The 21,403-nt window shown below is 47.2% G+C and overlaps 1 protein-coding gene across 1 annotated transcript in view; it reads right to left on the reverse strand.

Annotated features, from left to right (window-relative positions):
- IGSF11 (immunoglobulin superfamily member 11) overlaps positions 1-21,403 on the reverse strand; it is a 536,993-nt gene that overhangs the window by 22,338 nt on the left and 493,252 nt on the right. The window contains exons 4-5 of the mRNA XM_086933530.1: positions 7,191-7,346; positions 4,358-4,480 (exon numbers count right to left, since the gene is read on the reverse strand). Of these exons, the coding sequence (XP_086789656.1) occupies positions 4,358-4,480; positions 7,191-7,346 (279 nt within the window). The remainder of the gene's footprint in view (positions 1-4,357; positions 4,481-7,190; positions 7,347-21,403) is intronic.

The raw sequence follows: 21,403 nt of genomic DNA on the forward strand, positions 1-21,403 counted from the left end.
GGGGGCCTTGATTTTGCAGTGATTTGTGGACTAGGCATAAGGCCTTGAATTTGACTCGCTCCCTTATGGGGAGCCAATGGAGGAGTTTGAGAGCAGGTTTAGCGGAGGTTCTGGCAGGGGTATTTGTGATAATCCGGGCAGCGGTATTCTGGATTCTCTGAAGTTTGTTGAGGGTCGCTTCAGGAGCGCCTAGATAGATCACATTACTGTAATCAAGCCTCGATATTATTAGGCCTTGGATTAGCAATTTTTGGGAGTTGAAGGGTAAAAGGGGCAGGACTTTCCTCAGAGATTTCAGGAGCCCAAAGCAGGTCCCGGCTACCTTCTTTGCCTGTACAGTGAATGAGAGGTCAGTGTCAATCCACACACCCAGACTTTTTACCTCTGCTTTTGGGTCAGGGGGGGGGCCCAGACAGGCTGGCCAGATGTTCGGGGAGAGTGAGATTCCTTTCGGGCCAAGAAGAAGGACTTCAGTTTTCGTCCCATTTAGTTTTAGGGCTGACCTGTTCATCCAACAGTGGACCTGCGTAAGGCAGTTGAATAGGTCAGCTGTTTGTTGTCTGGGGTGGGACAGAGACACCACTAGTTGTGTGTCGTCAGCATAGCTGACGACGCTCACTCCGAATGGGGTGATGACCTCCTCCAATGTGGACATATAGATATTAAATAATGTGGGGCTCAGGGAGGAGCCCTGAGGCACACCACATTGGAGGGGCATTTCGGAGGAGCAGGCGTTCTTCTCCCAGATCTGGTAGGTCCGTTGGGCTAGAAAGGATGAAAGCCAGGATAGGGCTGAGCCTTCCACACCAACTCTTTTGAGTCTTTTGATGAGGAGTTGGTGGTTAACGGTATCGAACGCTGCACTTAGGTCGAGGAGGATCACTGCCACTGATCCTCCCCCATCCAATAGCGCTCTGGCCTCCTCTACCGCTGCCAGGAGGGCGATGTCAGTGCCCTGCCCTGGTCGAAAGCCCGTCTGGGAACTTTTTAGCTTGTTGTTGACCTCCAGAAACTGCGAGAGTTTCCTATTGACCAATTTTTCAGCAATTTTGCTGACTCCTGGGAGTAGGGAGATGGGCCTGTAATTAGCCAGATTTTCAGGGTCGAGGGATGGTTTCTTTAATAGGGCTTTTACGACGGCCGTCTTCCAACTCGGGGGTACAGCTCCCTGTTGGAGTGAGGCGTTGATCAGATGAGTGAGGGGGGGAATGATCGTGGGGGCTACCTCCTTGAGGATCCGGAGTGGGGCGGGGTCCCTGGGGGATCCGCTCTTCATGGATTTAAGCGTGTTTCCTACTTCTTCCGTTGTAACTTGGCCCCACGAAGAAAGACAAGTAGGTGATGTAGGGTATGAGAGAACGGTTTCTTCGCACGGACTCGAGGGGGGATTGAAGCCAGAATTGTTTGGATTTTGTCATGAAAGAAATTAGCCAGTTGTTGGCATTTCTCCTGATCGGCTTTAGGATCGGAGGGGTGTTCCGGTCCCTGTTCTGGGGTTTTTAGAAGCTCTTTAAGGATGGCTTATGATTCCTTACTGGAGCATCCAGCTTTCTCTATTCTCTCCTGGAAGAAAGCGCTTTTGGTTTTTCGGATAGCGGTTTTATAGGATAGAAGAGAGGTAGAGTAGATGTTTTTGTTAATTTCCGATTTGTCTCTTCTCCAGGAGCGTTCCGTTCTCTTACACTCCTGGCGCAGAGCTTTGAGCTCTGGGGTGTACCATAGAGCAGAAGATAGTCTTTTAGGATGTTTAAGGGTCGCAGTTTTTGGGAGCAGTGTATCTAGGGAGGAGGTAATCCACTCATTAAACTGCTTGTCAGCCATGGCAGGGTCGGAGGAGAGCTCGGGGATGGAGTCTGTAAGGGCGGCGGCCCATTCCTCAGGTGCCAGTTTGCGCCATCGTCGGTCGGTTACCTGAATTTTAGAGGTTAGGGGGTTCGTAGTGGGAATTTCCCAGGGGATAGGGACCAGAAAATGGTCCGTCCATGGGAGGGTCACGGGTGGTTTGGTGGTGATGGTTGCTATATTGGTGAGGATGGGGTCCAATAGGTGTCCCTTCTCATGGGTGGGCTCGTTGTTCACCAGTCGGATATTTAGTGATGTAAGGTCTTGCCGAAGGTCAGAGGCTAACCGATCCGTAGGGTCCATGAAGTGGAAGTTTATGTCACCTAGCATAAGGAAGTTGGAGGTGGACGAAGCTAGTTGTGACACTGATTCGATGACGGCATTAATAAAATTCCCAGGAGCACCTGGGGGGCGGTAGATCAGTAGCCCTGCCAGGGAGTGAGCTGGGGAGGTTTGGATGGAGAATTGACAGCTCTCGCAATCCTCGATATGGGCGTTGGAGGTTCTACAAGTGAATTGTTCCCTGAAAATTATGGCTACCCCCCCTCCTCTCCCTTTGGGTCTGTGTAAGGCTTGACAGAGATACCCTGGGGGAAGGGCCGTAACGATGTCCGAGTCGGTGCTATCTGATAGCCATGTCTCCGTTAAAAACAGTAGGTCGAGATCCTGATCTTGAATTAGTAGATTGGTTTCGATCGCATGTTTAGGGAGGGAGCGGCAGTTAAGAAGTCCCATCTTCAATGCGGGTTTTGTCGAGTTCAGGGGGGTTGGATTACAGCGCATACAATTAGAGAAGGTGTTACCTTCAGTATGCGTGTGGTAGCAGGCAAGGATTTTCTTAGGTTGTAGGGCACGCAGTGCATCTCCCGTATACATCACTCGATCCTGAGGGCCACCTGGCAGAGTCACTGGGCCTGGGACCGTCTGGGCCCGGACGGGCCCAGACGGGCTTGCCTTTGGCGCGCCTTCGGCGTGCTGACGGCGCGCCCGCTGCGCCCGTCCGCTGCGCTCCCTGAACTGACACATAATTTATGGGCGGAAGGAGTATTGGTAGGAGGTGGGCGTGGCCACCCAAAGGGGGCGTGTCCTGGTCTCCTCGCGGCCGGTAATGGCGGCGTGCGCGTGGGTCCTGTGTCACACAGCGTTCAAATCGGCTGTTACCAGTGACACAGGTGAGTGCAGGGGGAGAGGTGCAAAGTGGTTTTAAAAACACAGATTCAACAGTTTTAAAAAGATCAATCAATTTTTAGTGCTTAGCGTCGCTCCCGGCTTCCGCCTCAGGAGAATTAGGGTCCTACAGGCTAAGATACAGTTCCATCGCACTTCCATTGATCGCCTGCAGATCCAACCCTTCCCCATCAGTTTCTTTTGCGAACTGGACATGCTTTTGAAGCAAAACAACTGAAGGCACCAAGTGGGTAAGACCTTATGTTGATATGCCATGATCCGCCCAACGATGTTGAAGGATGTACGTTGTTACAACTCATGCTTTTACCACGCATGCCTTTACAACGCAGGTTTTTCAACGCAAGTCGTTACAACGACTTGCGTTGGGGGGTGCTGGATAGGAATAGTTTAATTTACTATTCCAACTCCAGTCCCCCTAGATAGTAGGGAAGGTGTTTGATAGTAAATTAAACTATTACCTATCCTAGAGCGCCCCCCAGCGCAAGTAGTTGTAATGACTTGCGTTAAAAAACCTGCGTTGTAAAGGTACTGCGTGGTAAAAGTTGCGTCGTAAAGGATGTTTCCCGATGTTGAAGAGGTGAACGCTAGGAGATGTGGCCCTTTGGATCGGTTCCCTGAGTGCAGGCTGATCTTGGAACACCAAGGATCCGATTGTATTGATCCTGCTGACATAAGCACCCAAAGCATCACTGGGTCAAGTATAGGGCCTTTTTACAAAATGTACATTAGCATAATGAGGTTTTGATGCACAGAATGACACTTAGGTCCTGACAAAACCTATAAGAACCTCTTAGTAGAACAAGGTATGGTCTGAAACATGTCGACCACTTAAAAAGGTTATATTACTTCCCTTTCTTTTAAGTTATATCACATAAGGACAGTAAATTAATTGTTCATCTCACGGTGAGGTATTTTTAACTGTAGTTTATCTCTGTATTAGATGTGATAGTGATAGATCACCTCCATTCCTTCACTTCGGATAGTTACTCATCACAGGACTCCGCCCGCATAACACTAAAAGAACTCTATTGCTCCAAAACGGCTTGAGGAGGGGACCTGTGATGAAGCATTGCACCATATGATAGCATTTAATTTAATTTACAAATTTAGTTTACCCCTCATGCTCTTTCATCTTCCGAAGAACACCACAGCTTCATCATTTCCCTCAGGGTGTTCCCCACTTCCTCCTATTTGTATTTACATGCTTTTGAGGCAATCTTTCATTCACCACTCTTGCAGATGCCATAATGTTTGTCATTTAAATGCTCTATATATCAGTGAAGAGAGAGGGCGAATGTTATCTCTCAACTTTAATCAATGTACCTACGTGCAATGACTTGCAGGTTCAGGGTGCAGGTGCTTGTCCCGATGACGTTGGAGGCCAGGCATTGGTAAAGTCCAGAGGTAGCGGTACTTATGTTTCTGAGGAGGACTGTGCCCTGGACCATATCTGTACCGAGGACAAGGACAGGAGGAAAGAGTCAACACAATCATTATCAGATGTGCAAGCAAAATACCAACGTTATAATGGCAAATATCATGGTACTCTGAAATCAGATGATTCTTATAGTTGGGGTCTTGCTTCCTTGAAACTTCGCTTCATCTTAAAGTTGTAAATATCATACTTAGATGGTCTTGGGATCCAAGTTGACCCATTGCTTTATGGTAAGAAATATGGCATCTAATGTGCCTTGAAATGAGCTCGAAGATCAATGGAGACCACCACTCAAACAGGTAACCAGGGGCTGCTACTCATGTGAATTACACTTTAAACTGTGGGAGGGGACGCAAGGGTGTGTGAGGCTATGTTAACTATTTTTAATAGTCACTGTTATTCCATTGGGAAAAATAAGATGCAATTTAATTTCCAGCTGGACAACAAACTTTTTAAAAAAATCCATAATTCTGTAGATGCAAGGGCACTCTGATGAGGGGAACTCAGTTTCTAAATGTACATGCCTGTTGAAAACTGAAACCCATCATGCACTCACTAACTGTAGCACAGACACTTCGGTAACACCAATTCCTGGCGCAAACATTGTTATTGATCTACGCAAAGTCAAATGTTGCTTCAACTTATGTCCCACCTCAAACAACTGATACCTGCAGAACAAAAACACACCCCATCCCCAGGCAGCACCCGAAGCATTCCATCACCGAGACACCTCTAGCAAACCCTGAAGCACAACAAAGAAAGGGCAACAAATTACAAATCAGAACTAGCCAAAGACCAGCAATACAGAAACAGTACTGCATGGTGGACCTTAGTGAGCCATGAGTGTGCAAAAAAGTACACAGTCATCCTTACTGTTGGTAGACTCTGGAGAAAGTACAGTAAAAATTGTTGGCTGCAAAAAGACACCTTTTTAATTTTTTTTGCATATGTTCAGCTTTTACTGTGCTCCCTCGTCCCCCTTGTTCTGCAATGCAGCTACTGTGCTCAATAGAAAAGGATATCCTACTTGGGTGCCAACGTATGATATACAAGCCAGATAGCTCAAACATAGAAAATTGAGAAATAAAAAATAAAACTTTACACACTTCATAGAATTTGAAAAAGTATTAGGCAAAAAATAGCACTAGAGCCTACAAAAAAGGTTTGCTGCTAAACTATAACAAGCATTTGCAAAGCCAGTACAATGGATCTTGCATAGATGAGACCCATTGGCTACGCCTATGCTTAGGAAAAAAGTACTATGTCGTAGTGCTTTTTTTCTGGTGGAAAGGGTATGGGGCTAGCAATAATAGTGGGAGGAGGGGACAAGGCAAGCAATGATGAGAAGAATGGGCATGGGTACGGGGCAATCACAATGGGTGGGGGGTCCTGGGGTGACAGGATCACAGTCAAGTGGCCTGTATCAGATATATGCACCCTGGCACTGCACAGGAATGGTAACACATGGGGTACTATCTCTCCCTGCAACCTCTGCATCAAACGTTCTGGACTTTTTGATCCCTCTAGGGGCATAAAGTTCCTCTGTCCTCATTCCAGTGCAGATAAGAGATAGTGCAAAGAGCGGCTGATGAGTGGGTGAAGATGCTGGGTGGCAGAGGCAGTGTTAACTAAGACTGTGGCGCCGCATGGAGGGCATGTAGTGTGCAACTTTGTGCATGCACAGATTATCTGGGGAAGACAGAGGGGTCAAATAATATGAAAGGCGTCATCTTGAGTGTGCAACTGTGGCTGAGGATGTAATCAGGTTGTGGAGTGTGTAGCTGAAGGCATGACTAGAGTGGCGTACAGAGTAGATCTTTCGTGCATTGCGCAGAGCATGACCGGCTCAGGGTTGTACAATGCAGTCCAAGGATATGGACAGCTACAATGGGGCTGATTGGATGGGGCACGCATCAAAGGGGTACGGGGACATGAGGGAAGCAAGGACGAGGGAAGCGGTGGGGAAGGCTCAAGCAACAATGTGGGAAGGAGAAGGGGCAAGCAATGACAACAGAGCAACAACCCAGTAGAGGGGCCAGGCAAGAAAAGGGGATGAGGGGAACAGGTCAAGCAAAAACGCAGGAAGGGGGAGGAGGATGGGGCTAGCAATGATGGCAGGGTAACAACATGGGAGGTGAACTGGCAAGCAACGACGTGAAGCAGGACAGGGATGAGGGGAGATGGCCTGCAAACACATCCACTCTTTGGGATGCTACAACTTAAATAACAAAAGTACCTCTGGAAGCGCACGACCAGTGGAAGGTCACCGACAGGAAGCAGTATTTGGTCCATGCTCCACAGATGGGACAAACACACGAAGAGAAAGTGAAACTGGCATGCGCTAATGAATGAGAAGCAAGGAAATGAGATTGATGATGAAGCCAACCAATGGTAAGTAATGGGGTGGGCTGTAAGCCCCTTATATGTAAACCAAATCTCCTGCAAGTGACAGAGAATGTACTGCCTCAGGCGAGACCTAAAAAAAGGCTATGAATTAAATATTTTTATGAATACTTTCTGGCAAAAATAGGAGAATTTTACTACTTGGAAAAATTCATAACTTTGTAAGTTTCCAAAACAGTAACTTTAAGATTTTTACATAATTTACAGCAATAAAATTATAATTGAGCAGACTCCTGTATGTGAAGCATATCCATAGGTATCTGGGATAGACAATTTCGACTCTGACACTGGAACAATGTTCTAAACAGTTAGAAACACCTACCTTGTGTTGAAGTTACTGGTAACCTGGGAGCGCTGTCGAGTTTCTCCCAAAGGTAAGTTGGCTTAGGCGTTCCTTCCTCAGAGGTGCAGGTTAGGGTAATGTCATTACCAATGTCCAGTGACCCCTGAACCCTGCAAATAGGATCGGAAGGAGGTACTGCAAATGAACAGAAATGGCATAAATGTAGGATAATGGAGAAAGTAAGTCATATACAAACATGAGGGTACACCAGTGGCGTAACAAAACTTGAAGGTACCCCCCTACAAAGTAGATGGAGGGCCCCCCAAGACCCAGTCAGGAGCTCTCAGTCCGGTGGCTCGCTTCCCATGCACAGTGCTGGAGGGGGGCCCTTGGAGCTTGCTCCCGCACTCCTGCTGCTGACGGGGCTAATGTTATGTTGCTGCAGTACACCACTAAGCATATTGTGTGCTAAAAGCTAATTATCAACATATATTTGGATGCCTTTTTATTTCCTTTATTCCTTCTCCTTTTGCCTCCTTTCCCGACACTGCTGTCCCCACGGCCCCTCCCCACCTCCCACGTGTTACCGCTCCCACCTCCCAGATGACCTGTCCTCCCCCGACCCCTACTTAATGGCAGCCGCTGCGTGGACGTGCCAAAGGTGCACCAAAAGCAAGCCTGTTGCAACCCGAACATGACCAGTGCCAGGGACCCTGGTCCTCTGACCCTCCAGAGCTACAGCTCCTCAACTCTCCACGCACTCAACGTTGGCAAAAACAACAACTACAAGCCCTATTCACCTATCGACACCCACGAACCCTTCACCTGCCACCACTGCCATCACGTGTTCACCTTCGTTGAGACCCAGGACCCATAACCTCCCTCCAGCAACAACTCCGTCACACTCCAAACCCTGTAATGCATCCAACTCAATGTCCGCTCCCTCCACAGACATGCTGCAGAAATCTGGGACCTCCTCGACAGCACCACCCCTGACTTTGCCTTCCTTACCCCAACTTGGACGAACCCCGCTTTGGTACTTGACATCGCGATCGCCATCCCCGATGGCTACAAGATCACCTGGAAAGACCGCCCCAATCGACCATGGAGGAGGCATCACCATCGATCACAAGTCCAACCTCCATCTGAGCACCTACACCGACGGGCCCACAGACCTGATGGAGCACCTCCACCTCAAGATACAGACCGACCCGTCCACCACCCTCCGAGGCATGCTCGTCCACAGACCCCCCCAAACTCTGCACGCTCTTTGCCGACTCCATCATCAACAACATCACCCTGCAAATCATCACCTCCACCGACTACACCTTGCTGGGAGACCTCAACTTCTACTGCGACAACCTCCAAAACCCCAACTCCACCTCCCTCCTGGACAACCTCTAAAACATCGGACTCAAACAGATCGTACCAGAACCCAAGCACTTAGCACACCCTCGACCCCATCTTCACAGCAGGAAACTCTATCAACTTCAGCCACACCTCCGAACTCCATCGCTGCGTCCATTTCACCTTCAAAACAAACATCACCCGCAAACGCCCACACCAGCTCCAGCGCAGTAATTGGAACAAGACCTATGATGACCAGCTCACCGCCTCCTTCAACTGCTCCGCTCCCACCACCAGCGACGAGGACCCAACTACCACCGCCCATACCCTACTCAACTGGATCACTGATTGTGCCAACACCATCGCCCCCTCAAGAAAACTTCCATCCCTCAGGCCAGGAAAGCCAGGTGGTTCTCCACCTTACTCCGAGAATCTGGACAAACCTGCAGACGGCTTGAAAAGCTATGGTGGAACTCCAAAACCACAGCGGACATCGACAACTTCAAAGGAAGAAAGCATGCCAGGACAGAATATCCATCCACGCACACAACAGCAGGGAACTCTTCAGCGTCATCAAAGAGTTCGCCCAACCCAACAGTGAGACTACCGACATCCCACCCTCCCTGGACCTCAGCGACAGACTCAGCGCCTTTTCCATCACAAAATCAAGGCCATCTATGACAACTTCAACAACAACAACCTACATGCGAAACCCATATCCACTGCTCCCTACACTACACAGCCGGCACTCGACACCTGAAGACTATGAAGTCATCCAACTCAGGGGCCCCCATGGACCCCTGCCCCCACCACATCTACCACAGAGCCACAGACATCATTGCCCCGAGCTTTGATGAATCATCAACTGCTCCTTTGAGACCGCCTCCTTTCTCGACTGGAAACACGCGAAGATCAACCCTCTCCTGAAAAACCCTTGGTGGACCCCACCGACCGCAAGAACTTCAGACCAATCTCCTTACTCCCATTTCTGGCGAACATCATTTAAAAAGGCATCAAAAAGTCAACTCACCTCCTTCATAAAAGAAAACAACAGCCTCAACTCCTCCAATCAGGATTCAGGAAGAATCTGAGCATCAAAACCGCCCTTCTCGCTGTGACAGATGACATCTGTCCCTCCTCGGCAGAGGAGAGACTGTGGCCCTCATTCTCCTAGACCTCTCAGCTGCCTTCCACACAGACTCTCACCGCACCCTAGCCCGGAGACTCCATGAGATAGTAATCCGGAACAAGGCCCTTGACTGTATCTGCTTATTCCTCTCCAGCAGAACGCAGTGAGTCAGACTTCCTCATGTCCTTTCAGAACCCACAACGACCACCTGCAGAGTCCCCCAAGGATCCTCCATCAGCCCTACCCTGTTCAACTTCTACAAGGCCCCACTTGCATCCATCATCAGATCACCTGGACTCAACATCGTATCATTCACAGACAACACCCAACTCATCCTCTCCCTAACCAACAAACCCAACATCTCTAAACACATCTCTCAAGAAGGAATGGGAGCAGTCGCCACGTGGATCAAAAACAGCTGCCTGCAACTCATCACGAACAAAACCGAAGTACTCATCATGGGCCCACACCACTACACCTGGAATGACACCTGGTGGCCCCCCACCCTTTGGATACCTCCCTCCCCGCAGTCCACGCCCGCAACCTCGGAATCCTCCTGGACTCTGAACCCAAAATTGACTGCCAAATCAATGCTGTCACCTCTTCCAGCTACCACACCCTCCGCCTCCTCCAAAAAGCCTTCAACGTTACTCCCCTCAAACACAGTCACCCATGCCCTCATCAGCAGCAGACTCGACTACAGCAATGCACTCAATGCTGGGATCAACAAGAACCTCACCCGCAAACTCCAGAACATCCAGAACGCTGCCGCTAGACTAGTCCTCAACCTACGGCACCACTGCCACATCAGCCACCACCTACGGACACAACACTAGCTCCCCGTCAAGAAGAGAATCACCTTCAAGCTTCTCAACCACGCCCACGAAGCCTTCCACAACACCGGACTTGGCTACATGAACCACCGCCTCTTGTCCCACGCATCCCAAAGATCCCTCCGGTCAGCCCAGCTCTATCTTGCGACGGTACCACGCACAAAGAAGATCAGAACAGGAGGACGCTCCTTCTCCTTCCTCGCGGCCAATGCTTGGAACACCCTCCCTCTACACCTCCGACAAACACCAAAACTCTCCACGTTCTTGAAGGACCTCAAAACCTGGCTCTTCGACGAATCACCATGACAATCCAGAAGCTGCACCCTTCCCATCCCCTCAGCACTTTGAGATGCTTTCGGGTGAGTAGGTGCGTTTTACAAAGTTGTGATTGATTGACTGATTGATGGTTAAGATCGCATGGGTAGCGTCTTATAGTTGAAAATAAAGACTGACGGCTCACTTTCATACTCTTTCACACCACAAAGGGCAAGCACTAAAACTCCTAGGCACAAATATTATTTGTGTTGGATATTTCCCAATTTTCCATAATTCTTCATCTGATTTTTTGCTATGGTTATATGTAGCTCCAGACCTCTTCATACTTTATTTGACTTAGGCCCACATGCATAAAGCTAATTTGTGCCCGTAAACATTGCGAATCAGTAAAAAAAGCTGTTTCCGATTGCAAAATAGCTAGTTCTGATGCATTAAGCAAATTCGCAAAAATTAGTGTTATTCACAATTTTAGCACTTCAAAAGATACAGAATCTGTAATACCGATTCTGAATTTTATGAAACGCAATTAAGAATTCGCTAAATGGGATGCATCACGTCTACAAATACAGAACTAGCCAAAATTCGCTATTTGCATTCTTTAAACTGGAAGAAATCAAATCAGGTGGTAAAAATTACACATGAGCAAAAACAGGTGGAAATCATCAGCAAACTACTTAAACAGTCCCAGAATGCATCACAATGACCCACAATGACAGCGCTCTACGTCGTGGCGAGGAGGATGATGCTGAGAGCAGCAACACACAGGAGAAGGAGGATCCAGGAGAGAATATTTAGAGTGCGTGTCACATTGCTAGGGCAGATGGAGGACGAGATCAATGATAAATATAGGCTGAATGCTGCAGCTATCCTAGATCTAATTGCTGAGTTAGACCCTATACTGCAGCAGCAGACCTACAGGACACATGCCATAGCCACCCATGTGTAGGTCCTGTGTTCCCTGTATCTCCTAGCTTCAGGGGCCTTCCAGGGAGTAATTGCAGCAGCTAGAGGGGTCTCCCAAAGTGCCCTATCAGGCTTTTTTAACAGTTTCCTAAATGCCATGTTGCAGAGGATACACCACCACATCAGGTTCCCCACAACAGCACAGGAATTGATGCAAACCAAATTAGATTTTTATCAGGTTGCACAGTTCATACATGTGATTGGTTGTATAGATGGGATGCATGTACCCATATGTCCCCTGCAGTGAATGAGTTTATCTACCGCAACCGGAAATCCTACCATTCACTCAACATACAGGTAACATGCAACTCCAAAACAATCATCACTGACATAGTGGCAAGTTACCCTGGCAGTGCACATGACGGCTTCATCTTTCGGCACAGCGGTATACACAGACCTCTACTTGCAGGGGAGTTTGGAGAAGGATATCTTCTAGGTAAATATATGTAATGCTGTATTTTAAAACCGTTCACCATGGTGACACATAGCAGTGACTAATGTATGTTCATATCTCACATCCTGTAGATGATAGCGCATACCCTGTGAGGTCTTACATACTCACCCCATACCTGAATCCATCCACACAAAGGGAGCGACGTTACAATCGTGAGCACATAGCGACGTGCAATGTGATAGAAAGGACATTTGCGGTACTAAAATCATGATTCCACATCCTACACAAGACCAGGGGTGCACTACAGTATAGTTCGGGGAAATGCTGTAAGATTGGGCATTGTGTGCTATGTTGCACAACATAGCCACTAATAGAGGCATACCCTTGGTGGACTCTGATAGCGAGCCAGAAAAGGACATACAGCTGACTCAACCACCCCAGGCAGCAGGCGGCCCAAATGCAGCAGAGGGCAGACAAAGAAGAGCAGAAATCATGCAACATTACTTCTGAGGTGAATAAGCGCATGACAACACAGTATTTGCTGGAAGGTTTAATGTGACAGTTGTGTGGTTGTGTTAATGCACACATACCATGTACAGACAATTACTTTCCATTGCCTTGGGACTGCAACTGCAGTGTGAATACTCAAAGGTTGCCTCACCAGATTGTTTGAATGTCCAAATGTCTAACTCCTCCTGTGACGCCCTCCTGTGGCCCTTGTAGTAGGCCCAGCTACTTCTGACATGGTGCCTTCTGTGCCTGCCTGACTTCTGCTACTGCGCCTCCTGCTATCTGCCACAGGCTCAAGTAGGCTGCTAAGGCTGGAGGACTCCTCACTTTTCCCCCTCCATGCATGAGGTCCCGACTGGCTGCTGCTGTCTGTAGCCCTTCCACAGCAGCGGTGACCAGGATTAGGCCCCTGGCCACATACCCACAGCAGTGGGTCATCTCAACCTGCATGCCAACTGCACGCCTGTGAAGCTGAGCTGTTGTAGTACTCAGCCTGTTGATGACCCTGGTGTATCCGCGCATGCACCCCATAGAATCTTGTTGCCTCCTGGCATTAGAGACATGCTCAGCCTGGATGACCCTGCACATCTGTTCAATGGCTTTTGCTACACGGTCAAGTTTCTCACAGTGCGCCCTGAGCCCCTCAACAACTGCAGTTGTCTGCTCCTTCGTGCAGTCACGTATACCACCCATGTGTGTGACCATTGTTCCCAGTTGCTCCTGCATAATACACATGTTCTTTTGTTGCAGGATCCTCAGCATTTTGGACTCCAGCACACTGCAGGCAGCTTCACCATCCTACCGAGCAGACCTCAGAAATGCACTTGGCCTTTGCCTGCAGAACGGACTGTGACGTTGCGGGGTTGTCCCTCTGGTGTTGGGGTGGTGGTGTATGGGCAGTGCCCTGTGGGTGCAGTCCTGTCTGGGTGTCCTCATCACTATCCAAATCCAGATCCAAATCCTGGGATGAGTGGGAACAGGTAGGGGCGAGGATGCTTGCATCTCTAGTTCCTCATCTGGCTGTTCTGTATGTCCCTCAGAATCGTGGACGTCTGGCACGTCACTCTCCTGTACTGCATCTGTGAGGGGAACAGTGCAAGATCATTTTTTTTTAGAAAAATTGAGAAAAAAATGTGCACATGTTTGTGACATTGCGCTTACAGGGGTCTAATAAATTGACTTCTGTGATGTAGAAAGTCTACTGTTGTCAATGCATTGCTATAGTCTGATGCCGTTGAGCTGTGTTACTCCCTTCATGCTTTGCCATTACATTTGTATGCATACAACTCTCACAATGCATTAGGGGATTGCAGGTAAGAGATGGACTGTACTCATGTCTTCTACACTATGCAGGGTCTGCATTTGTGGCAGTTTGGGTTACATTTCTATGAAAATATGCTTAGTTGTGCTCTTATCTTGGGAGGTCCCTGCATGTCCCGAGGTGTCAATCTGCGTGATCCCGACAACTGCCTCTGGCTGCAGAGTGGATTCCACCAGGTCGTCCAGTGGGGTGTTTGCAGACTGAGTGGATGTGGATGTTCTCCCTCCTGTTTTACTTGCAGAGGTCAGCCTTTGAGCCACTCTTGCTTTTGCCCGGCTGCGAAGGTCATACCATCTCTTCTGTAGGTTGGTGATGTCACGGTGTGTTACCCCCACAGAATTGACCCTGGCTTGTATCCCAAGCCAGATCTTCCTCTTCACTGACTCTGCAACATTCAGGGATAGTTTACCAAACAGCTGGTCATGTTCTGCACAACTTCCTCAGTCAGTATTTCCAATTCCCTCTCGCTGAATTTAATGTTCCTCTTCCTGCCTTCTCCTTTTTTCTGTTTTTTTGCTGTGTCAATGGGATTTGTGTCAGTTGCAGCGAGAAGTGTTTTCAAGGCTGAGCACCAACAGTCTTCCTCCTCCTCAGTCTCTCCCTGTGCTCAGGTGCGTGGAATCTGGGAATCACTTCCTGCTTGTGATGTCATCTACATGAGACGATTGGCGCTTTCGCATTTACCGATTCTGTAATTGTGAATTCGCAAATACAGATTTGGTAAATAAATAGTTACCGATTGTTTTGGTGCATTCGGTTGAATGATTCTTTATTAGCGATTCCTTATTTCTCGTTATTTCAGAATCGTTAAATCTTATTTTGATTCATGTGGGCCTTAGTTTTACAATATATAGAGTGGGCTTTGGCAGAGAAGTATTTCTATCACACCTCATGTTTTCAGTTCTTTGGTGGACCATTACATTGCCTGTGCAGTGCTTGCTTTGCAATGTATGAGCTTCTATATTACCTCTGAAATATCAGACATTTTTCTTACATCATTTATTTGTTTTATTCATGCAACACCTGCACCACTAATATCACCAATACCATCACCATCAATACGACCCTTTACATCTCCGGTAGCTCCAATACCACCAATACAAATACTGCCAATATAATGGCGAACATCTATGCAATAAAAACATTACTACCAATACCAATATCTCCAATACCAACCACCAGTATCTCTCCACAACCAGGTCCAATACCCCCACCAATATCACCACTAAAATACCACCATCATCACGAAATCACCCTTAATATCAACACACAACTAAAACCATAGCACTACTAACACTGCACCACATTCCACATTACCAGTACCACACCACCACCAATAATACAGCACTGCTTGTACTACACCAGAACCAATACCAAAAGCACCACCACTTCCATTTCTACCAAGTCCACCACAACAACACCATCACCATTACTACCAACACCACTAATACTGCCCCACCAATACTGTACCTGCACAAAGTAACATCACCTCCAATACCACAGCATCACTAAATCCGGTACCACCAATACCACACCACAACCAACAATGGAACCACCAAGTATTGTCAAAACCAATTGTTGTGTCTTTAAGGTTCTATTGCACACAAATACATATCTGCACGCCTGCGTTTCCATAGGTTGTCACAATACAGCCAGATCAATGGGTTTGACAGTGTTTGTTATTATTGCATTTTTCTAGCTTTGCAGTTGCTGTTAGCACCTTAGATCTGAAGGTACCACTTCTCCAAACACACGCACATCTGGAAATGGCAAGCACACCCCTACGAAACCTTCCTGCAAATGGAATTAACCAATCAGAAGGTTTGAAAAGCCAATACAAATAGTGTCCAGAAAGATTGTTCTGGTGCATCTTGAATACGAACTGACATCTCCAACCTGGCCAGAGTGCTTCCAGATTTGATCCACTGCTAATATTTGTGAATTCGGCATGAAGCAGCTAGGTTAGACCTCACATGCTCTGAGCGTATCCCGTCCTGTTCGAGAGCAAAGCATTATGGGCCAGATGTAGGTAAATATCATTTACAGATTCTAAACTACCGAATTTTACCAGTTCGGTATTTTAGAATCGGTAAATGATATGTAGCAAATGATTCTGTAAATTTTACTGAATCGGTAAAATTCGGTAAATACCGATTCAGTATTTACCGATTCGGTATTCCCTATTCATTCCTATGGGCCTGGAGGCCCATAGGAATGAATGAGAATTACTGACTCGGTAAATACCGAATCGGTAATAGGGGGTAGACTTACAAGGGTGGCAGGGTGTCACATTGACACCCTGTTGCACCCCTGTATAGTGCATGGGTGCACACATGTGGCAGACATACATGCCCTATGGGCATGTATGTCTGCCACATGGCACAGTTGAAAAAAGCACAAAATAGCTTTTTTCATGGTTTTCGATATTTACCACCAACTTGTAGTTGGTGGTAAATAACGAATCCTGAAATGAGAAAAACACTCATTTGAGTGCTCCCTACATTAAGGATTTGGTAGTTTACCGAATCGGTATTTTAAGAATTCGGTAATTTACCGATTCCTTAAATTACCGATTCGGTAAATTACCGAGTCCTACAATTTGGCCCCCTACATCTGAAAAGCCTAATACCGGTCGGTAATGGCTGAAATTCGGTAAATTCGGCCGTTACCGACCAGTATTAGGCTTTCTACATCTGGCCCGTGGTCTTTTGACCCAGGAGCAGAGAGCATTATCTCTTGCCCCAATGAAGGACCACTGCACATTTTTTCAATAGAAACTACACTAAACAGTTCCACTTACTTCTCAGCCATCTATGTTTAGTCACTCTGAATTTGATTCGGCCCAGTTCATTTCATGAAGCTTTATTCGGTACATGATATACAATGACCATAAAAGCGCACGTGCAAAATGTTATACAGTTATGAAAACAAGTATAAAACAGGTGAATATTTAAAATATCATACTTTTCCTAAGCTGGATTGATTTACATAAAAACGTAGCAGTATAAAAACATATATCTGGGGAGTTCATATTAAAAATCAACTTCATGGCATCGTCCACATTATAAATACCGTACTTTATAAACATTTGTTTCAAATAAGCAACCCTAACATTCAGAAAAAGATAGCAAATTAACATAAAGTGCAGTGTGCTTTGTTTTGAATGACCATCACATGGGCAGGGTCCAACTGGGTGCTTCTTTAGTTGTGGGAAGGCCACCAAAACGTGAGCCATTCCAAGTCTAAGTCTGGTTAGAACAAACCTATGGGCTGGTCTGGTTACAAGGCTCAAATACAATTGGAAGCCTTCACTTTCGATATGTTTGTTATACAAATTAACTGAAGTAAGGCGACCATTACCAACTAGACGTTTTTGGACTCTGTACGTAGAAAAAATATTTTTCATGTCCTGCTTGGAAAAGTTTCCAGCAGAACATGGGTCTACCAATATATAGAGTCCATAAATAACCTGAAAACTGTCTACAATATCAAAAACCAATTCCGCATCCACTAACACCAAACATAGATCTGACGCCAACCACCTTAAATGCATCCTACTCAACACCCGATCGGTCCACAGCCACGCCATCAACCTTTGGAATCTACTAGACACCATCTCTCCAGACGTCGCCTTCCTAACAGAAACATGGATGAACGCCTCTTCGGCCCCAGACATCACCATAGCCATCCCGGAAGGCTACAAGATCATCCAAAAGGATCGCCCCACACAAACAGGAGGAGGCATCGCCATCGTCCATAAGAACTCCATCCGCATCTCAACCAGCTCAGACGACAACCTCTCTAGCGCCGAACACCTTCACTTCCAGATCCACACCGACCCCAAGACCACACTCAGAGGCACACTCCTATACAGGCCACCAGGACCCCGTGCACAATTCACTGAAGACATCACTGACTTTATCACCCAACACGCCCTCTCATCCGAGGACTACATCCTATTGGGAGACCTCAATTTTCACCTGGAAAAGAGCAACAACAACAACACCACCACCCTTCTGGACAATCTCGCCAACCTAGGACTCAAACAACTTGTTAATACCCCCACACACCGCGCAGGACACACTCTCGACCCTATCTTCACCTCCAGCAAACATATTTCCTTCAGTCACACCACAGTTCTCCAATGGACGGACCACTGCTGCGTTCACTTTGTCTACAAAAAGACCACATCCCACAACCATCCTCAACCTACTCTGCAAAGAAATTGGAACAAAATCACCATCGACCAGGTCTCCACATCGCTTCTTCAAAACCCCCCTGCCCACTCATCGAACCCCAACCAAGCAGCCATCAACCTCACACAATGGCTAACCGACACTGCCGACAACCTAGCACCTTTGAAAAAACGTCTAATCAAACTAGGCAGCAAAAACGCCCCCTGGTTCAACGATGATCGTAAGAAATCCAAGAAACTCTGTCGCTCCCTTGAGAAGACCTGGAAAAAAGACCCAAACACCAACACCAGGGACGCCTTCAAAAACGCCTCCCGCATACACCACCAATTGATCCGGACTGCCAAGAAAACCGCATTCAAAGACCGACTAGACAAAAACGCCCACAACAGCAAGGAACTATTCAACATCGTCAAAGAGTTTACCAACCCCATTGCCAACTCCAACGACATCACCCCCTCTCAAACCCTTTGCGACTCACTAGCTTTGTTCTTCCACGACAAAATCGCAGACATCCACAACAGCTTCAACAACCAACCCGAAGACCAACCCACCAAACCCTCTGCCGTACCTTCACCTCCCTTGAACATCCTTAATGACTGGAACCCAATCTCCACTGAGGACACCATTCGCCTGATGAACTCCATCCATTCAGGATCCCCCTCAGACCCTTGCCCTCACCACATCTTCAACAAAGCAGACTCCATCATAGTTCCACACCTCCGAGACGTCATCAAATGCTCCCTCAAATCCGGCACCTTCTCAGAAAGCTGGAAACACGCCGAACTCAGCGCCCTTCTGAAAAAACCCACAGCTGACCCCACCGAACTTAAAAACTACAGCCCCATCTCGCTCCTCCCATTCCCGGCCAAAGTCATCGAGAAAGCTGTCAACAACCAGCTTGCCGCCTTACTCGAAGCCAACAAATCCCTCGACTCCTCACAGTCCGGCTTCCGAGCCAAACACAGTACTGAGACCGCACTCATCGCAGCAACAGACGACATCCGAACTCTACTGGACAATGGAGACACAGTCGCCCTCATCCTCCTCGACCTCTCCGCAGCCTTCGACACAGTCTGTCATAACACCCTGTTACAACGACTTAGAAACATCGGAATCCAAGGAAAAGCACTGGAATGGATCACTTCTTTCCTTGCCGGAAGAACTCAGAGAGTACGCCTCCCACCATTCAAGTCAGAGGCCACTGAAGTCATCTGCGGCGTGCCACAAGGATCTTCACTCAGCCCCACCCTCTTCAACGTATACATGAGCCCCCTCGCGAACATCGCACGCCAATACAACCTCAACATCATCTCCTACGCTGATGACACTCAACTGATCCTCTCACTCACCAAAGACCCAAACATCGCCAAAACCAACCTACATGAAGGAATGAAAGAGGTAGCCGAATGGATGAAGCATAGCCGTCTGAAACTGAATTCAGACAAAACAGAAGTCCTTATCTTAGGTACCTCCCCCTCCGCCTGGGACTCTTGGTGGCCAGAAGCCCTTGGAAAAGCACCCATCCCAACGGATCACGCAACGGAACCTAGGCGTCATCCTGGATTCCTCACTCTCGATGACCAGACAAGTCAACGCCGTCTCCTCATCTTGCTTCAACATTCTTCGCATGCTCAAAAAAACATTTGCTGGATCCCCACCGAAACTAGAAAAACGGTCACCCACGCACTGGTTACAAGCCGCCTTGACTACGGAAACACCCTTTACACCGGTACCACCGCAAAACTTCAGAAAAAACTCCAACGCATCCAGAACGCATCAGCCAGACCCATATTAGACATCCCGCGTAAAGAACACATTTCTGGTCACCTGAAAAACCTCCACTGGCTCCCCGTCAATAAGAGAATAACTTTCCGCCTCCTCACCCACGCACACAAAGCTCTCTACGAACTTGGACCCGAATGCCTCAATTCACGTCTTTCCTTCTACACCCCCTCCCGCCAGCTGCGCTCTTCCAACCAAGCCCTCGCTACTGTTCCCCGCGTCAACAAAACCACCATGGGAGGAAGATCATTCTCCTACCTAGCGGCCAAAACCTGGAACTCACTTCCCATGCACCTTCGCCTCACTCAAAACCACCTAGCATTCAGAAAGCAGCTTAAAACCTGGATATTCGAGAAGTAATTCCCCACCCCTCCTCAAGCGCCTTGAGACCCTCTGGGTATGTAGCGCGCTATATAAATTTATTGACTTGACTTGACTTGCCTTATATAGTTGCATCAGCCCAGTTAAAGAAAACACAAGCATTAAAGATACTTTCCACACTTTCCCCAGTCCAAAATGAAAACAAAAGTTAGGGAAAACCATTCATTTGTATCATTTGCATTGCAGATCTGTTGGCCAGATGATAGCATCGCATTAAGTGTGTAGAAAGGTGTTCCAAATTTTATTTTTACCAAACAAAGGTCAACATTATTGGCTTTAGTAGTGTTTGTTGTACATATCCGAGTATTCTGTAAATTATAAATGTGTGTTTTGTGAGCAAAACAATGTTGCCTCACTTGCACATTTTCGTTATTATTATTAGAAATACAACGTAGCAGGTATACCATTCTAAATATATTTGAAAACGCTCTTCTTTGGCCAATTCAAAACAGTTAGTGAGGGTGCTAAAGAAAACATGCAAGTGAGGGAATATCGTTGTACTTCTCTTCTAATGTATAACATGTGGATTTCACAGAGTTTGGTTAACAAAAAATAGCAATGGAGCACCCCCTTGCTGACATCATTGGGCCAACATGTATGTGTGGTAATTCATTGTGATTCTGTAGGAAATAGGGTTACTGGTTGGCGGGTGTGGAACCCACTATTCTTGGAGGGTCAAACACAAGCAAACTTCAAATTAACCTGTACTGAACCCTGTGGTAGCTGGCACAAAAGCAGTCAGGCTTAACTTAAAGGCAATGTGTTAACCCTTTTGATGCTCATGACGAGCTCAGCTCGTCATGATGCACAGTTGAGCTGTGCTGATGACGAGCTGAGCTCGTCATGAATAAAGAAGAATAGCAATTTTCAGCACAGGAGGGGGAAAACGCCTAAGCAGCCAAGTGTTAAGCATTTACACAGCACTTCAAACAGTTATAAAGTGAAAACACAACACAAGAAAAAATCCACACAAATTTTTTAAAAGTAGAGTAACGATAACTCTCCAATCAGTAGAAGAAGCAATTTCAAAGTTGTAAGTAAAAAAATAGTGCTTTAGTTCAGGCCAACCGTGATGGAGTGTGGGCCAGATACAGGGACCAAGATGGGCCCGCTGAACAAG

This window comes from Lissotriton vulgaris, chromosome 8, assembly GCF_964263255.1.
Source record: "Lissotriton vulgaris chromosome 8, aLisVul1.2, whole genome shotgun sequence".
In the NCBI taxonomy this organism is placed as follows: Eukaryota; Metazoa; Chordata; class Amphibia; order Caudata; family Salamandridae; genus Lissotriton; species Lissotriton vulgaris.